Source organism: Meleagris gallopavo, chromosome 7 (genome assembly GCF_000146605.3).
Source record: "Meleagris gallopavo isolate NT-WF06-2002-E0010 breed Aviagen turkey brand Nicholas breeding stock chromosome 7, Turkey_5.1, whole genome shotgun sequence".
NCBI lineage: Eukaryota > Metazoa > Chordata > Aves > Galliformes > Phasianidae > Meleagris > Meleagris gallopavo.
This window is the reverse complement of record NC_015017.2, coordinates 33,468,805-33,485,835: the sequence shown is the minus strand read 5'-3', so window position 1 is coordinate 33,485,835 and position 17,031 is coordinate 33,468,805. Positions and strand designations below refer to the sequence as shown.

The 17,031-nt window shown below is 44.8% G+C and overlaps 1 protein-coding gene across 4 annotated transcripts; it reads right to left on the bottom strand.

Moving 5' to 3' along the window:
• Positions 1-5,848: 5,848 nt before the first annotated feature.
• LOC100541865 (carnosine N-methyltransferase 2) lies at positions 5,849-16,111 on the bottom strand. Of its 4 annotated transcripts, XM_003207730.4 has the most exons (9): positions 16,050-16,111; positions 15,358-15,538; positions 13,358-13,419; positions 11,809-11,947; positions 10,576-10,628; positions 8,102-8,209; positions 7,856-7,986; positions 7,528-7,621; positions 6,570-6,925 (listed from the first exon to the last, which is right to left on the bottom strand). In XM_003207730.4, the coding sequence occupies exons 2-9, from the start codon at positions 15,381-15,383 to the stop codon at positions 6,570-6,572; spliced, it is 969 nt and encodes a 322-aa protein (XP_003207778.1). In that variant the 5' UTR covers positions 15,384-15,538; positions 16,050-16,111. The 4 variants fall into 4 exon arrangements, with proteins under 4 accessions (XP_010712324.1, XP_019472868.1, XP_010712323.1 ...); XM_010714022.2 differs by lacking the exon at positions 13,358-13,419 and having other exon boundaries at positions 5,849-6,925; positions 16,050-16,104; XM_019617323.1 differs by lacking the exon at positions 16,050-16,111 and having other exon boundaries at positions 5,849-6,925; positions 15,358-15,493.
• Between the last annotated feature and the right edge of the window lie 920 nt (positions 16,112-17,031).

Here is a 17,031-nt window from a genome sequence, read left to right as displayed (position 1 = left end):
TGAGTGCTGACAGCCCAGCCACTCTGCTTTGCCAGATGCTAACTGCCAGCTGGAAACAAACTCAGTGTCATCCTTTTCCCCCAGAGGATTAAAACGTGTCACGGAACAAACTTTTCCTCCATCTCTTCCCCTTGCAACACTGGGGAGTGCCTCCTGTCCCACTGGTGCTGGGCCTGGTGCAGGTCAGGTCCCCTGGCTGGTTCCCTTCCTCACCCTGCTCTCAGCACCTCGTGGTGCCAAACACATGGAGACTCTATGGCATCTATGGTCCATCCGGGCCTGAAATATGCCAGGCAGAGCTGAGATGTCATGGTTGTTGGTGCCAGACAGTCTTCGTGTCAGAGGTGATAAATAAATAAAAGATAGCTTTCACCAAGACAAAGAGTAACCACAGAGAGGCACATGAAATTAGTTTATACATTGCCCATCTTTGCAAGATGTATGAAGGGAAATTAGGCAAATTAATAAGGGCAGACAGTATGAAAGTCTGAATTTAACCTACTGTGCAGGAGGTGCCCAGCCAGCAGGTTGCCTGAAAGCAAGAGTGGATGTGAAAGAAACACAGTGAGTCATAAAGGAAAGGCAGTTTTCTACATTCCGTATTTCTTCCCTAGCCTGGGCAGGATTCTGGTCAAGGTGGGGCTTTTATCTGAGCCAAGTGACATTTTGTATATTAAACTTTCAGGGACTGTGCTGAGAAATGTATGAGCATGACTCCAGTACCAGTATGAATGCTAATTATTTTCAAAAATAATTAGTTGCTGGGTGATGGAGGTGACAGATTTATTTAAATTCCTGCCAGTCCAACACAAGTACAGAGATTGTATTTGCCTGGGGTGGCTGCTCCTCTACACACACTGGGACCCAGAATACAGTTCACCCATATGGAGGTGAGCTCTCCTATTAATATCCTATTATGGCTTTGTACTATGGGTTACATTAATGTCCTTACTTAACATTTCAGAAGCACCAGTGATATTAATAAACATTAAGGACTGGCTCAGGAATAATTTACACAAAGTGCAGCGAAGTTATGCTCTGGCAGCACTTGTTGTTTTAAGACATTTGCAATGAGGTGACACTCTCCTCGTAAAACATCCGGATGAGAGCAGGTCATTTGTTTTGTGTCACCTTAGGCTTTGAAGCAAAAAAATCTGCATTAACTTCTGGCACTGAGTCACACTGGGAGGCTGGCCATGACCTCGTGTCCACAGGGCACAGAAGAGAGGTTTGCCTTCCTTTGGGTTCCTTGGGACAAGGCCATGGAGGGGAGGATGATCTGCTAGGAAAGATGAGGGCTTTGAGGGGAACCTTCCAAAGTGAGAAAGTTTAGGAAGGACATCTAGGATGAAATTTATATTCTTGTAGTTGTTTTAAAGCATGTAGGAAAACAAGTCCCATCATGCAGGGGTAAGTTTGGGTGAATAGCTTTTAGACTAAAGGTTATTCACAGCTGAGTGGTTTGATTCTCCAGTGCTAATTATTTCTGCCTTCAGTTGGATCATGAGAGTAAAAAGGATTTTTTTTCTTCCAAAATGGATAAACAATATTGAAGATCAGAGAACAACTTGTTGGTAGTAAATGATGAAGAAAGTTTGTCAGTTAAATGTATTAAACCTGTAGATGTTTTGGCTGAATTTCCTCAAATACCTTCCCCTTTTCCCAAATGACATACAACACAATCTGTACACGCACGACAAACCAAAGTCAACATTTATCTATAGGAAAACACCTGCAAATCAGGATCCTCAGACAGTTTGTTCAGCATGAAAAGTCATGAAAAGTACCTCAGCCCTTATCCTAGAAATAATAAAATTAAATAATTTATTCCTGCAGCTGATCATTCGGACACCGTATAAAGTAAAACCACTCTGAGATAGGAAAGCATTGCAGAGTGTACATAAACACAAGGGCCTTGGTTTGTCACAGCGAAGTCAATGGCAAAGTGCCCAGTGAATTACAGCCTGAAGAAAACAGCCACTGGAGCAATGAGCTGTAATCTGCCTTAATCCATAGTATCAGCTGTTGACAGATACATACAGAGTGCTAAAAACTGTTAGCAAAGCAGTAGGGACCGAGAGACAGCTCTGAAACTTTCCTTATCACGTTTCTAAATTCACCAGAGGTACCATCCTTATGATGTATGACAAAACATATGTTTTCTCTCCAAACTTGCTGGCAGATCTAACCAAAAGTGTCATCAGACTATCGGGAACTGACTAGTGGAAATGAAGCTCCTGTTCTGCTCTTCCTCGTTCCTTCTCAGAGATGAAAAGAAAAGCCCCCCTGGGATCTGCCCTCCTCATATGTTCTGCAAACCCAAGGTCTTTCCAGCAGGAGCTTGTTCTCTCTTGTATTCTTCAAAATGTTTGGAGCAATTTTTAAAATGTTATTTGATTACTTATTTACTTATCTAATGATCAATCAATCTATTTATTTATTTATTTCCCTCCTGCTTGAACAAAAAAATTAAAGAATTGGGGCTGAACGACACATTTCCTGCATTTTGGGACAGCTGCTCTTTTTGCTAAAACCAGCAGCCTCAGATAACACAGTGGAGGAGGACTGGTCCACAACACCCTCTGGATGGCCATGCTGCAGCCCCAGGTCCGGTATCCTGCTGAAATTATTTATTCATAGTAGGGAGGTAAGCTGTAAGGTTTGTTTTCCCATTGCTTTGTAATTTCTGAAGGGATGCGCATCTGAATTTTGGCACTTCCCAGTAGAATTGATCTGATTGACTGAGGAAGCAGGAGCAGGAGAGCAGGTGTTATTAGGGACATCTGTCTGGACCTTGAGATGCTCACCCTGAGATACCAGTCTGGCTGAGTGCTTTTTGGTGAGACAAGTCAGAATGAGCATCACCAAAATGGTCTGTCTCTCCCCAGCCACCTGGGGCTGCTCCGCTTGGATGGGATGAAGTGGGTTGGGATAGGATTGGATGTAAGCACACACTGCTGTGTGTGGGTGTGGTTGTTTGTACTGTCCATTGTGTCCATACCAAAAGATGTCAAATTGCAGGTTTTGCCATCTGCTTTCCTCACAGTTTGGCATATGGCAGAGTGACCATGCACTCACTGGACCACAGACATCTTACAAGACCTCACCAGAACTCTCATCTTCTAGCACAATTTAAGTATCTGCTGACACTGGAGTACTGGAAGTGAGCTACTTCAAGAAGCAGTGATTAATAATAAAGATGTTTTGGACTCTAAAAAGGTTGTTCTGCCTGCAGGACCCAACCTTTAAAAATATTTGAGTTTAAGAATTAGAGTGATAAATACCTTTTTAGAGATATGGCCTGATACCTTAGTCCTGGATTAGGCTATGTACAACCTTGTGGGAACTGCTCTGCCACATCTAGATCTTGCCTCTGTTGCCTTCTCCCAAGGGTGCTCCAGGGCTAGCACCTGAAGCAAAGCTTAGTGTTTCAATAAACACTATTAATACATTATTAATACAGATACTGTGTAGCAAACCATCCCAGCAGTCACAAACCCGCAGATGCATGGATCCAGTGAAGCAAGCAGAGCCCAGGCAGAGCAGAGTGAGCCTGCCTGCTTGGCTCTATTCCTTCAGCTCAGCATCCAAGTGAGCCAGACACAATCCATTGGCTGCTGCAGCCCTCTCGTGGTCAGCTCAAAGACAGAATTTCTACGTGGGAAGGCAGCATGTCTTAAAAAGCACTACTAATAGCTAATAGATACCATATTAAAGCAAGAGTAAATATAAAAAAAAAGGAATAGACGCTTAGAATAGTACTTGTTCCAGGTGTACAAGAAGAGTTGTTGTTAAATGACTTGTTAAATGACTTGCTTTTCAAGAATCAAAAGAAAAATCGCAGCTAAAGCATTAAGCAGCGGTGTTTTTAATGGGGGTGCCCCATTTCATCTCCCTAGGCTGTCGTTGAACAGTCTGCTTTGAAGTGCTCCTTTTCTTTTGAGCATTTGTGCATTGATTTACAAAGATATGAGTAAATTTTGTTCTCACTGATTTTTTTTTCTTTTTTTTTTTCAGCATCTGCTTACTGGAAACACATCTATATGCTCAGGAAACTCCACAGAGGAGTGAGACTCTAAGTGCTGTTTGGCTGGGGAAGATCTGGGGGAACATATGAGGTAGGTGGTACTTTAAAGCTTGAAAAGGAAGCCTAACATTTGCTATATATATGTTTTTATTTTTATTTTACCAAAGAGAGGCAAAGACTTCACTAACACCTGGAAATAAACCATAGGAATTAATAGTGGATGGTGGATGTTCATTGGAGCAATGCTAACAGCCATCCATCAGGCCAGCCATTTACTCCCCACCCAGTGCTGCAAGCAAGCAGAGGAGCCAGCTATAGAATAAGAACAGTATGGATCAAAACAGAAAGCTTGTGCATAAGGTACAGGATAGAGGAGGCTCTAAAGGAGGCTCTTCAGTGTGGATTAACATTTCTTAGACCAACAGCAAAGAAGAAGTACTTACAGATCATGAAGTTATGGTCCGTCCAGAGAGATGAAGTCACACTACCATTTTTCCACAGCTTTTCTCTTTGTTCCATGGCCCAAAGTGCACAGTGAGATTTCAACTTACCTATATGACCATCGTAAACCTATCCATTGTATTTAAGTGTGTAGGTGCTGTGGTGATGTCACCCCAAGGGCAGGCACAGGACATGGGCTGCAGCAATGCAAATGTGTCTGCACACATCCTCAGGGTCACTTTTCTCACTTACAAGAAGCACTTAGTGTTTCCATAAAATGGTACTTTGCATTTCTCTATTTTTAACTTAATAACCTCTTCGCTCTTCATTTTCTCTAAGCCCACGTATACAGAGCAAGATGTGACATTTTCTGTTTCAAAATGGCTTTTATTTTGTATGGAGAAAAACAGTAGAAAGAAAGTAACAAAATTAATACCTGCCTGAACGACCACAAGGCAAATATTATCCTGGAATCCAGAAATTCTCCAAACAAAATGGTGGAAAAAAAAATGTTAAGACGCCTATATTACGAGATGCTGAGGTGTTTGGGGTAGTAAATAACTATGCTGATTAAAAAAACAAACACAAACACCAAAAAACCTAGTGCAGAGCAGCGTACTCCTTTCAGTGTGCACTGAGGCACATGCTTAGTGCAAAGCAGTGGGGATACCTTGCAGGTCTTGTCCAGGTATAGTTGTAAGAAATTATATATGCATATATGCTGCTGGCATGGAGGCATCATATAGTGTCACATGGACACATTTTCAGGTATGTAAACATGTTGTCTGCATAGAAAGCTGGAATTCCCAGCATCAAAAGCATAGAGGGGATGCATACCAGAGAGTGGTGGTCAATGGCTCAGTGTCTGGATGGAGATCAGTGGTGTCTCTGAGGGGTCAATGCTGGGACCAATGCTCTTTGAAATCTTCATCAATGACCTCAACAACAGGATTGAGTGCACAATTAGCAAGCTTGTGGATGGTGCCAAGGTGTGTAGTGCACTCAACACATCTGAGGGATGGGATGCCATCGAGAGAGACCTAGACAGGCTTGAGCAGTGGGCCCAGGAGAACCTCGTGAGGTTCAACATAAAGCCCAGTGCAAGGTCAGGAATCTGGGAAGTGGCAACCTTCACTATCAATAAAAGCTGGGGTATGATAGGATAAAGCACAGCCCTGCTGAAAAAGACCTGTGGGTACTGGTGGGTGCTAAGCCAGACATGAGCCAGCAATGTGCCCTCAGCCTAGAAAGCTAACTGTATCCTGGGCTGCATCAAAAGAAGCATGGGCAGCAGGGAGAAGAGGGTGATCCAGCCCCTCTACTCTGTGCTGATGAGACCTCACCTGGAGTACTGTGTCCAGATGTGGACTCCTCAGCACAGGAGAGACATGGACCTTTCAGAGTGCATCCAGAGGAGGACCTCAAAAATGATCCAAAGGATGGAACACCTCTCCTACGTGGACAGGCTCAGAGCTGGGGCCGTTCAGCCTGGAGAAGGTTCTGGGGAGAACTGAGAGTGGACTTTCAGTATCTAAAAGGGGTCTGTGAGAAAGAAAGGGTCAGCCTCTTTAGCAGGCTCTGATATAATAGGAAAAAGGGAAATGATTTCAAACTGAAAGAGGGGAGATCTAGATGAGATATAAGAAAAAGATTTCTACAATATGGGTTGTGAAGCACTGGCACAGGTTGCCCAGAGACATGGTGGATGCCCCATCCCTGAAGAAATTCAAGATCAGTCTGGACAGAGCTGTGAGCAACTGATCTATCTGTGCATGTCCCTGTTCATTGCAGGGACTAGATGACCTTTAAAGGTCCCTTCCATCTCAAATAATTCTACAATTCTATGATAAAATACTTTCCATGCAGGCTTGTAGTATAATACAGTTTTTTACATTCTGAAAAAAATTCTCCCAATACTGAACAGTGCAGGGTGAACTCTTGGTTTCATTGAGCTCAGAGGAACAAAGAGTTCATCCTTGACATCACAGGCTGCTCCATCCTCCCAGACTGGGATGGACGAGCCCTGCTCTACTGCCTGCCCATCTCTGCTTTGCCTTACAATTGCATTGCCCTACTTCACCTCTGCAAGTTGGTCCAGGCTCTAGGATTCCACTACGATCATACTGAGATTGTTGCAGAAAATGACTCTCCCATCCTTCCTGCTGCTGCATTCAGGCTGGCAAAGAGCCTCCTGCAGACGGCTCCGCAGAGCTGCTGGTGCTGTGCCCAGGAAATTTTTTGTCCCTGTCAGGAAATCCATCATATGGCCTCCAGCTGGGTCCCCCTCAATGAAGCACTCAGTGATGTCCCAGCCCGATGGGAACTCATAAACGTGGTACTTGATGCTGAGCTTCCTCAGAACTGCCGTGATGCTGTCGGAAGTGATGTAGTGGCCACTGTCAGTTGAAGGCAAGCAATGCCTGTACTTCTTCCATAAGCTGGCCCAACCGCTGCTGTCTGTGGAGGGGAGGAAGATCAGGCACACCTAAAAGCACACACCTGAAAAAGCTCGTCCCAGATCAGCCTCCCCACTACTGCTGGTGGAAGGCTTAATGCTGAACATGGGGAACTGTGTTTTATTCACCACACCACCAGCTGGGGACTTGAGAATGACACACTGGAAAAAAACACTTTTAAAAAAATAAGTATGGCAATGTTATAAGTGCCTCCTTTTCAAAGCCCACATGTCTAGGCAGCTCCCTTTGTCCTGCTTGAGTCTTGGCCATTGCTGTGTGGAGAGAAGAGCTGCAGAGCTCAGGCTGTCTTTGCATGGTGCTCATTTCACCATGAACAAGGACTGGCCTTCTTCCAGGCACAGCTGCTCTTCTCTCTAGGCAATTATTCCACAGAGTCATTCATCTATTTTAAATGCAGGGAAGCAAGAGCATGCAGGTTATATCCGTGTGGTTCCATCAGACACTGGGGTCCAAGAGTCCAAGCCCATGAAAACATTTGTTTTGTTTAAGTGCTATAGAATTAGTGCTACTGAAATCCCAAGGCAATTATCGCTGGCTCTCATACTTCATAGCAACGATGCAAAAATGGGAGGCCTCTCTTACCTGACAGAATTATGATCAGGAGTTTACCCTGATGGTTGAGACAGCTGTGGAAAAACTTGATGGTGTTAGGAATATCTTCTACACGGTACAGCATCTGGAAGGGAGAGCTGCATGCAGTTATTCCTACTCCAGCCCTGCAAGGCTTGTGCACTCTGTGCAGAGCTGGTGCTTTACACCAATTCTCTGACTCTTCCCTCCCATTGCTGCCAGTTTTGTGGCTGGGAGATGTGTGCATCCCTTTAAGTTTTTAAGCAAGTTCTTTGCACAGCTCACCATACTCACACCATACTCACCAAGTAGTTAAAACCAGTAGTACTGAATATCTTACCTGAATCATATGGATGAAGTCGAACTTCTTGTGTGTGTTTTTCTCTTTCACCTGTTGTTCATACTCTGAGGAAGTAAGCTGGTGCCAAGTAAAAGAGACCCCCTGCAGATCTGGAGCTCGATTAACCAGCTCTGTTTAAAAAGTAGAAACAAAACACAAATTTCACAGAACAGCATAAAAAAATGATCATACAAATCAATGGTCTTGGTCATACCCCAGATGGCAGAAGGGCCCAAGGTGCCTCACCTTTGTAGGCAGCCACATGCTGTGGGTTGGGCTCTATGATTTCGTTGTTAATAAGGACCCCTGGGTGTGCAGCCTGCAGGATCTGGATCATTTTTAGATCCTGTTCACCTATTCAATAAACACAAATCTGTTATTTTTAAAAACATTTGAGTGGTGATGAAAGGATGCCAGTGCCCCAGCCAGCAAGATAACATTATTTGCAGATAATAACAAGAATAAGAAAGAGATAAGCAACAGAGCAGAAACCTACTAATGCTAATATTCTGGGTCACAGGAGGAACAAGTTCAAATAATTAAAGATCAATGTTTTAAAACAATAGAAAACATAAGTTTTTGAGAAAAACACAAAGTTAGAATGAGGAGCAAGGAGAGAGTCAACACAGCCATGCAGCTTTGACGTTGGTGCTGCCCTGGGGAGGTGACAGCTGCTTTGTCACAGGTGTGACACTGCTTGGAGAGCTGGGGATATGCAGTGGGTTAGTCCCCCTCTGGAGTCAGGCCACGTGGTCTGGGAATCCATTATCCAGCTGTTGTATTAGAGCTGCAAATAAAGGCTCACAGATTTGCAGCTTGAGCATCATGTAATTGCCCTTCATATTTCGTTACTGCTGCTCCTCCAAGACAGTCTGAGCTCTGGAGGAATAAGCATCAGCCTGTCTTGTTGTCCTAGGAAATCCCCAGTGCCTTTTAAAGTGATGCAGGTCACCTTTGCTCCTCCCAGAAAGGCATGATGTGCTAAATGTTCAAAACTCATCTGGTTCATCTGGGATTATGGAAAGAAACAGCAGAGATGATCACGTTGAGTGGATCTCTGTGAGAATCCTGTTTGCTATTGAGAGTGGAGCCTAGAAATTGTCCTATCCATGCAAACTGTACACTCAGGACACTCGACACCAGATCCTGTATCTTCTCTGACCTTCTGGACTAACTATGACAAGAACTGACATCTCTGATAGGTGTTATAGTAAGTAGAATTCAAGGAGGGAAATTCCTGCCAGGAATATAAAGATGCTGATGATACAATAATGATGGACCATGGCAACTCAACACAAGCTGACACAAGTAATGCTGCTCAAGATTTGTCCCATTCTCAGGCTCGTGTGCCTCCTGGAGAAAAGCAAAGAAGCTGCCAGCAGCACCCTTCAGCACAAGCCAAACTGGGGCACTGCTGAAGCAGGAGTGAAATCCCCTGCAAACCACAGCCCGCCTGATCCTCACCAGCAGCTGACAGCCAAGATGCTTGCACCAGCCATGGGGAACGTGGGCTGAATGAGAAAGCGTGACCGGGACCAAGCAGCAGCCTTTCAGGATGCAGAGCAGGTCACAACCCCCATTAATAGTTCAGTTGACTACACTGATTCGGGCCGTGTGAAATCAGAGTCCAAGCCTCAGAAGGTCAGGGATCACACTTGACCTTTTGCTCGGTGCCATGCTGGCTCACTCCCGTGCCGCCCGCGCAGGTTCGGCTCAGGCAGCCTTGGCACTGCAAGATGGGAGCCTGCATCCCTGCTAGAATGTCTTAGGTCTTTTACTTTCTCACTGAAAGTTCTTCTGAAGAGGAAATAAGGAAAAATGTGGGTAATGTAAAGGGTTTTCCTTTCCTTCGTGTTTTCTTGGAGCCAGACAGAATTTCGGTGTTATAGTACATAATGAGAAAGAAGTGTAATTGAGAACTGAATGATTTCTTCCTCCTTGCTTTCTCATATGCTACAACATATTCCCAGCTGGGGAAAATAGCCTCTGTTATTTTTGTCTTACTCAGGAAAACAAGCAGAAAGAGTGAGAAAAAATGCTTCCACTAGAAAGTATTAATACTTATAATTCAGCTGAAAATACTTTTTAAAGCAAAATCAAACTGATAAATTGAACTGATACTTCTTTTCTCTACTTTCTTTACTTTTTTCCAGATTCCCTGGGAGCAAAGCCGGATGTTTCACTCTTCACTTAGAACAGCTTTAAAGCCATTTCTTCCAAAAGATTTTTCCTCTCTGGGGGGAAATACCATTTGCAGTTAAACTCTAGTAATCTCTGGATAAAGACAGAGCTGTAACAAAGAAACCCATCCTGAAGAAGCTGGCTAGGTGCCATACTGGTGGTTGTGCCAGCCCATGTCCATCTCCACAGCCCCTTGTGTCCCTGAAAGCAGCATGAAGTAGGAAGTGCCTTTGAGTGCCTCGTGTCCCTGAAAGCAACATAAAGTGGGAGACTCTAGGATGGGACCTTTGGGTGGGAACAACGTCCCAAACACTCAAAGTCTTTCCAGTGAGGTTTGGAGATGCTTTCCTACTTAATCTAATGAAAGACTCCTTGATTTTAGACACATGTAGCCAGATGACAGTCATCAAGAGACTGTCACGAGAAATAGTGTTATTAATGTATGAGCAGTTCTCCCATAGCTCAAAACCTGGGTAGTACTTTCCCTTTCCCCAAGGACCACCATTCCCCAGCATCTGCTGTGCTTTTCAGCTCCTTACCTGTGCCGCTCCCCACTCCCAGAATGTTTATAGTCGATTTTCCATTGCCGAGACTGAAATTACAAGTACATGTTACTCAACCACAGTGTGTCACATAATTTTATATTTTAATTATAACATCTTGGATACCACATTGGCCCAATTTAACTGAGACGTGCCACATGAAATCTGAGCATCCCTTTGGAACTCAGCTATAACTTACTACATGGCAAGAGCTTACCCTGTATGAGCAGGCTCATATTTCAAAGTACAGTAAGGAGCAGGATATAGGATTTCTATTCCCCTGCCAGAGTTTTCTTCAAGCTATGGCTGACACCACACATAAAGGCCTCAAGAAAACCCAAAGCGAGAAGTTCCCATTGAAGGAGCAGAGCTGTGCCTGGCTGGGGCTGTGGGGGCAAGGCAAAATGGGGCAAATCTCTGCAGCCCTCGGGAGACAAGTTTGGTTTTCTGCACTGCATATTCATTAGCATCCTACTAAGCTGCAATATTTTGTATTGGTCCAGCAAACAAAATTGCTTAAAATTTACATTAAGAAATATTTAGAAATATTTCTTCTAACATTTCCTCAAACAATTTTTTTCTCTTTATTATTACCTCTACTGCATTAGATAGATAGATTGATTGAGAAATAGATTAGACAGATATAAGTGTCTGGTCTGGAGTTACCTGCCTTTTTTTCTCAAAGAACAATACACTTTCCACAATATCCAGCAATTATCCAGACTTGAAACTGTTTTCTTGTATTTTGGATCTAGCCTGTTCTGAAACTATCTACGGTCACACAGGCTTAGTACTGTGATATTACATCAGTACTTCACAAAACTGATTATCATTTGATGCTTAAGCAATGCAAATCAACTTAGGATAGAAAGAAAGAGAGAAAGAGAGAAAGAAAGAAAGAAAGAAAGAAAGAAAGAAAGAAAGAAAGAAAGAAAGAAAGAAAGAAAGAAAGAAAGAAAGAAAAGAAATAAAAATTCAATATGCTTTAATCCTTGGAAAATCAGCTAATGGAAGCAGATGGACATGCAAATAAGGTGTTGATTTTTTCCTTTACATAACCAGATAAGCAGCACAGGGTATTAATTGAAATTGCACTTAAACAGAATATTTGAAAGGCTGCTGTTAATGGAATCAAAACTTAAAAGCATTAAAATTTCATTCGTGCCCCAGAAAATCCATCATCCTCCAATATGTTTGCTGACCCAAGGTCACAGTGGACATGCTCCTTACCCAGCCATGATGTGTGGCATCACTTCCTTGTTGAACTCATCCATGCATTGGTGCTCTGTTGAGTGATCCAAAAATGACTGAAAGGCCTCTACATACTCCTCAGCCGTGAGACTTCTCATGGAAGGGATGACATACAGCTCTTGAGAAACAAATATGAATGGCGTGTTAGTGACTTCCAGGCAAATGAAGGATCAAAGCACTTACCTCGTGGAAGAAACCAAACCAAACCCAGCCCAACCCAACAGAAGCCAGAGATTCGGGAAGATGGTGCAGAGGTCACACAGCCCAGGAGCCATCCATGCACATGGGCTTATGTGAAAACTCAGTCTGTTGACACTAAAGATATAAAAATTACTCTTTGATGTCCTTTGACACCAGCATGTTAAGCGATGGTCATTACTGCAGGTTGCTCTGAGGAAGATGTACCCATAATTTCCTGGAGGTGTTTAGCTGGGTGCTACTTGGTTTGCAGAAAGGGAGTGTATTTCTGGCAAGAAGGTGAAGACGATTGCTCAGGAGGTTCTGGAAGGGCTGTGGTTCTCACACATGCTGGATAGGATGAATGAAACCCCCAGCTGTTGGCACACTTGCTATTAGGGGTGATGCACACCTGCAGCTGAAGCAAAAATAGTTAACTCCGTGCGCCTCATTTCTGGCTCTCACTGACATGGGACTGCAATACACTGCCAGGGAGGTGAATTCCCACTGGGAGCCGTGGCTTGTGGCCATGAGGGCAATCGGCAGCAAAAGCATTTCAGCTGGATGGGCTCATACTTACACACCAGAACTAAGATTTCCAGCTCTGAATCAAGGCCCAGGCAACTCAAGGGGCTACAAGCAATTATTGCAAAAACCAGCTTTCCTGACGTCTCATCCCAAAGATGTTGCTCCTGCCCGGGCACAAGCACTGGCCAGCTGCTTGAGTCTGAGGAGCAGTGATAAGACTAAGACTTCGGGCTCACTCAAAGATGCCATTCAGCTAAATGCTGTCTCTGGGGTCCATCTCAGACAGATGGCTACATCAAGGATGCAGCGGTAGTGCCAACCTCAACATCTGAGATCAGCACTGAAAAGGTAGTGTTGAGAAGGGAAAAAAAATCAGCTTCTAACCTAATTTCCTCCTAACTGAAGTGAGGATGAAGGACAGGACTCAGCAGAACATCTTCATCCTCATTTTCGCCTTCTCAGGCATTGCTTATTTAAATTCTGCTTTTAGTTGCTGCTAGTAAGATAATGCTGTACATCTTGTATAGGACTGTTAAACCTTACATGGATGCCTATGCTGTTTCAAAAACCGTGTGTCCCTGGCTGCTGTGTTTCTGTGAGGTATGAATAGGGATTCAACATCCAGCCCAACTGGAGGTACAGATATCAATATCTATCTCAGATAGATCACCTGAATTCAGTGTAGCACCCTGTTTCTTTCTTTTTCTTCCTTTAACAACTTCCAATTCTGTTGCCAAGAGAATTAAGATATATTTATAGTGAATGGGCATTTTACTTTTATCTCTTTTTTTTGTTGTTTGTTTGTTTTTTTACTCCCAAATACCTGAATTATCGTGTGGATCTGCCAGAATCTCTGCTTCAAAGTTCATGCTGGGTAACCTATTCCTGTAAGGAAAGTATAGTACTTCGGTTATTTGAAGAACCTGTACGCTTTTTTGAAGCTGCACTGAAAATGCAGAACAGAAGGAAGATAATCCAGGACAAATTTTCCTCGTTCGATAATCAATTCTATTTGGTGCTCTTTTACTACAATAAAGAAAGCTAAAAGCTCTTGATCATACAGAATTGCCAGTGATGGTGTGCCCACCTGCACCAGTGCTTGCCTGAGATGTGTGGTGGAAGATTCTTCCCCCTCTGAAGAATCATTCACCAGTCAATACAGAGGAAGGCATTAGATTAACTGTGAGTCTTTTAGTCATGAAAGGAGTAGAAGAAATAGCAGTGAAATTTCAAAAAGATGATAGGGAGCTTCAGCATCTGAAGCGCGTTTCTTGTCCTGATATTTCAGTGTTTGTTTTGCTTCTGTTTCTTAATTTCAGCTTCTCCTGCCTTCAACTGTTACCTGGGTGATTGGTAGTATCCATAGGACTCAAGGGACAAAAGGCAAAGGAGTCAATGGACCATTACCATTTTCATTCAGGCAAATGTTTTCATTCTTAGTTTTGGGGTTTTTTATTATGTGAAAATTTCCAGCAATGAAGTCACCTCTCCATTTTCCTTTGACAATGTGTCACATCTATGAAAGAGATGTGCAAAAGGAAAGTATGAAATGAAATTGAAGCAAGGACCTCATTTCTGCAAAGGAAGTTTTAGGGTGAGGCTACCTACAAAAAGGAAATAGTTATCTTCTGCATAACTATGGTGGAGATGAACAGCAAGACATAGGAGTGATATTCCCATATAACCTTGGTTTAGCCACATTGCTGCTCCCTTAGCCTTGCCATTATGAAATGCTTCATGACAGTCTGCAAAAGCAGTAAGCAGCCCTAAACTCCCCTCTGTAATGGAAAAGCTCTTGTGCAAATAAGAAATAAGCCAGGAGATGGAAAAGAAAAATGAGAGACTTGTAATGGTCGCTTTGAGACATGAGCATAAAAAGACTGCTAGCAGGTAGCATGGAAATGGCCACGTGTGCAAATAACATGCTGCTTTGGTGAATGAAAAAAGACTAAGGCGTCCCAGAAATACTTGGAGACACTGGGGTGCTGCCAGGCTCCTGTAAGAACTTCCCATTTCATCTGAGTTCATGATAAAAATCTTGTAGAAAGAGCTTTTCAGGCTCCCACAAGGTAGATCAAAGGTCACAGTTCTGTCATCTCAACCTCAGATCCCCTATAAAAGGCCTTACAGAAGTTCTGCAGTAATGAGCCTGAACTTAGCCCCCCTCCATAAGCTCCAGCTTGGCTACAGGCCAGCTCTTCAAATTTCCACTCAACCTTCTGACCTCTTCCATCTCTTCGAAACAGAGGACTATTTTGTCCTCTCAGCTGGCTGAACCAGGCAAGGTGATTTTCAGGATAAATTTCCCACCAAAATACTGAGAGATGGCAAGATTTTTCCTGCACAGGGATGCATACTCCATTTCTAACAGGTCAAATGTTTCCAGCCACCACAGAAGACCTGCCAGGAAGCTTGGACGGACTGTTCAGCATAAGCATTCACCAGGAGGGAGGATGCCAAATTAACTCTCCCACCGAGGTTTTCAGCATTTCTCTGCAGGCAGGGTTCCTAAGACTGATTAACACTAATTGTTGGGAAGGTGGATACGTTTTGGGAGCAACGAGCATGGCAGCCAAAGGCTCCCCCTGGCAGCAGCAGGCACAGAGGCACAAGGAGTCCCTCTCCTGCATCCCTGGTGGCTGAATGAAGCCCTGAAGCACGAGCCCAGGATCTCTTTCTTTCCATCACGTGCAAAAACAGGAGGTCTCTCTTCACAAAGCCTCTCTCACCCCCATCCCTCCCAGGATGCGGGCACACGTGCTTTTATTCTCAAATCACACATGGCTGCTCATGACATAGGGACCCCTCCCCCACCACACCTACCTCTTCATCTCAGGGGTGGGTTCCATGGTGTGGGCTGGTGCCAGGGCTCCCTCAGCCTGGCCGTGTGCTCGTGGCACGGCGTGGAGGCCGGTGTGTCACTCGGCTCCTAGGTGAGCATTGCCACCAGCACCAGCCTCTTGCTCGACCTCTGGGGACACTGGTGGTGGCCTCTAGCCAGCACCTGTTGGGACAGCAGCGTCACTTGAGCGATGAGGTGAAACCCGAGCCCTGGCAAGCGGTGACGTCTGCCACGCCGTCCTCCTCGTACAGACAGAGACACGGGAAATGCCTGGGCAGGGAGCTGTGGTGTTTTCAAGGGGAAATAAAAGGACAGAATGAGAGTGTAAAGCCTTTACAGCTCCAGTGGAAGTGGCTGAGGGATGTCAGCCACCACCGGGCAGATCCAGGGGCTATTTTATTTGCTTTTTAATTTGCTTTGAACTCCTTCTCCACTTCCCAGCTCTGCACTGCCTCCTGCCAACATCTGAAGTCCCAGCTGTCCCCAGAGAGGAGAGTGGGCACAGGGGAGGAGCAGGACCCCATGTCTCTGCTTCATCGGGAGCCATACAGCCAGGCCCACTACATTCCCCACCAAAGCCATCCCGCTGTTGCCCTGCCACTGCACTTCTCTGTCCCATCCCCACAGTAAGCACTGCCCACACCATGCAGCCCTGAGCACCCCATAGCCAAACCTTTCTGAAGCAACAGGAGCTGAGGAGGAACCTCCAGCGTCTGGGAGCTGTGAGGTGCTGAGAGCCCGCTGTGCGCTCACTGGAAGCTAATCCCTGCCCGCCCCGTCACCCGGCCCAGCGCCGAGTTGGCATTAGTGCACAGCAGTGGCCTTTGTTCGGCAGCACAGGAGACAAGAGGGCCTTGTGCACGGCCCTGCTGCAATGCCAGCCCTCGGGGCAGCCATGCATGTTGTGCTTTGGGGTGCGCTGGCAAGGTGCTGCTTTAAGCTGCGCTGAGCTGTGTGTTTCGTGCAAATAGGAAGGCAGGTTTTTGGACCTGAGGGTGATGTCTAAAGCTAAGGCTGTTCCTCTAGGAAGACAAAGCAGCTGTGTTTCCCCACACAGCTCCTAGTCCTCCAGGGCTCCATAAGGCTCAGCATCACCCACACAGTGCTATGCCCCCTCCAGCTCCATCGGACTGCAGAAACAAGCCCTGGACCTGCACCACCAAATACCCTCAAGCCTTGTAGTTTGGAAACTCATGACCCATTTCCCCCAGAACTGAAGCATGGAAATCCATTTTTTTTTAACACACTCTTCTTGCCTTTCCATTAAAGGCTGGCTGTTGGCACAGCTCTTTTAGAACGCTAAAAACACCTTTTGTCAGACTGTTTGACTAGAGGTCGTATCTCATGTAGCTGTAATCATAGAGTGAAGGAGAGGGCAGAGGGGAGTCTGACATGGCCACCTTGAGAAGGGCTGTTTGATTCAAGGCCTGACCAGCTTTTGCTCTGCAGACCACTAAGCATTAAAAATATATATCTCTGAGAGCAAAAACAGTTATGGTAAAGCACTCCCTTTTACTCTCAGTAGCTCACAGGACTTCAAGAGGAAAAAATATGCTCAGAATTTCAATTCCTATGTTCTTGTGCTGCTTCCAGCACAAAGCAGCTGCAGACTGGGAAGGGCTGGGAGCTGCTCATGGCACTTCATCAGCAGGATT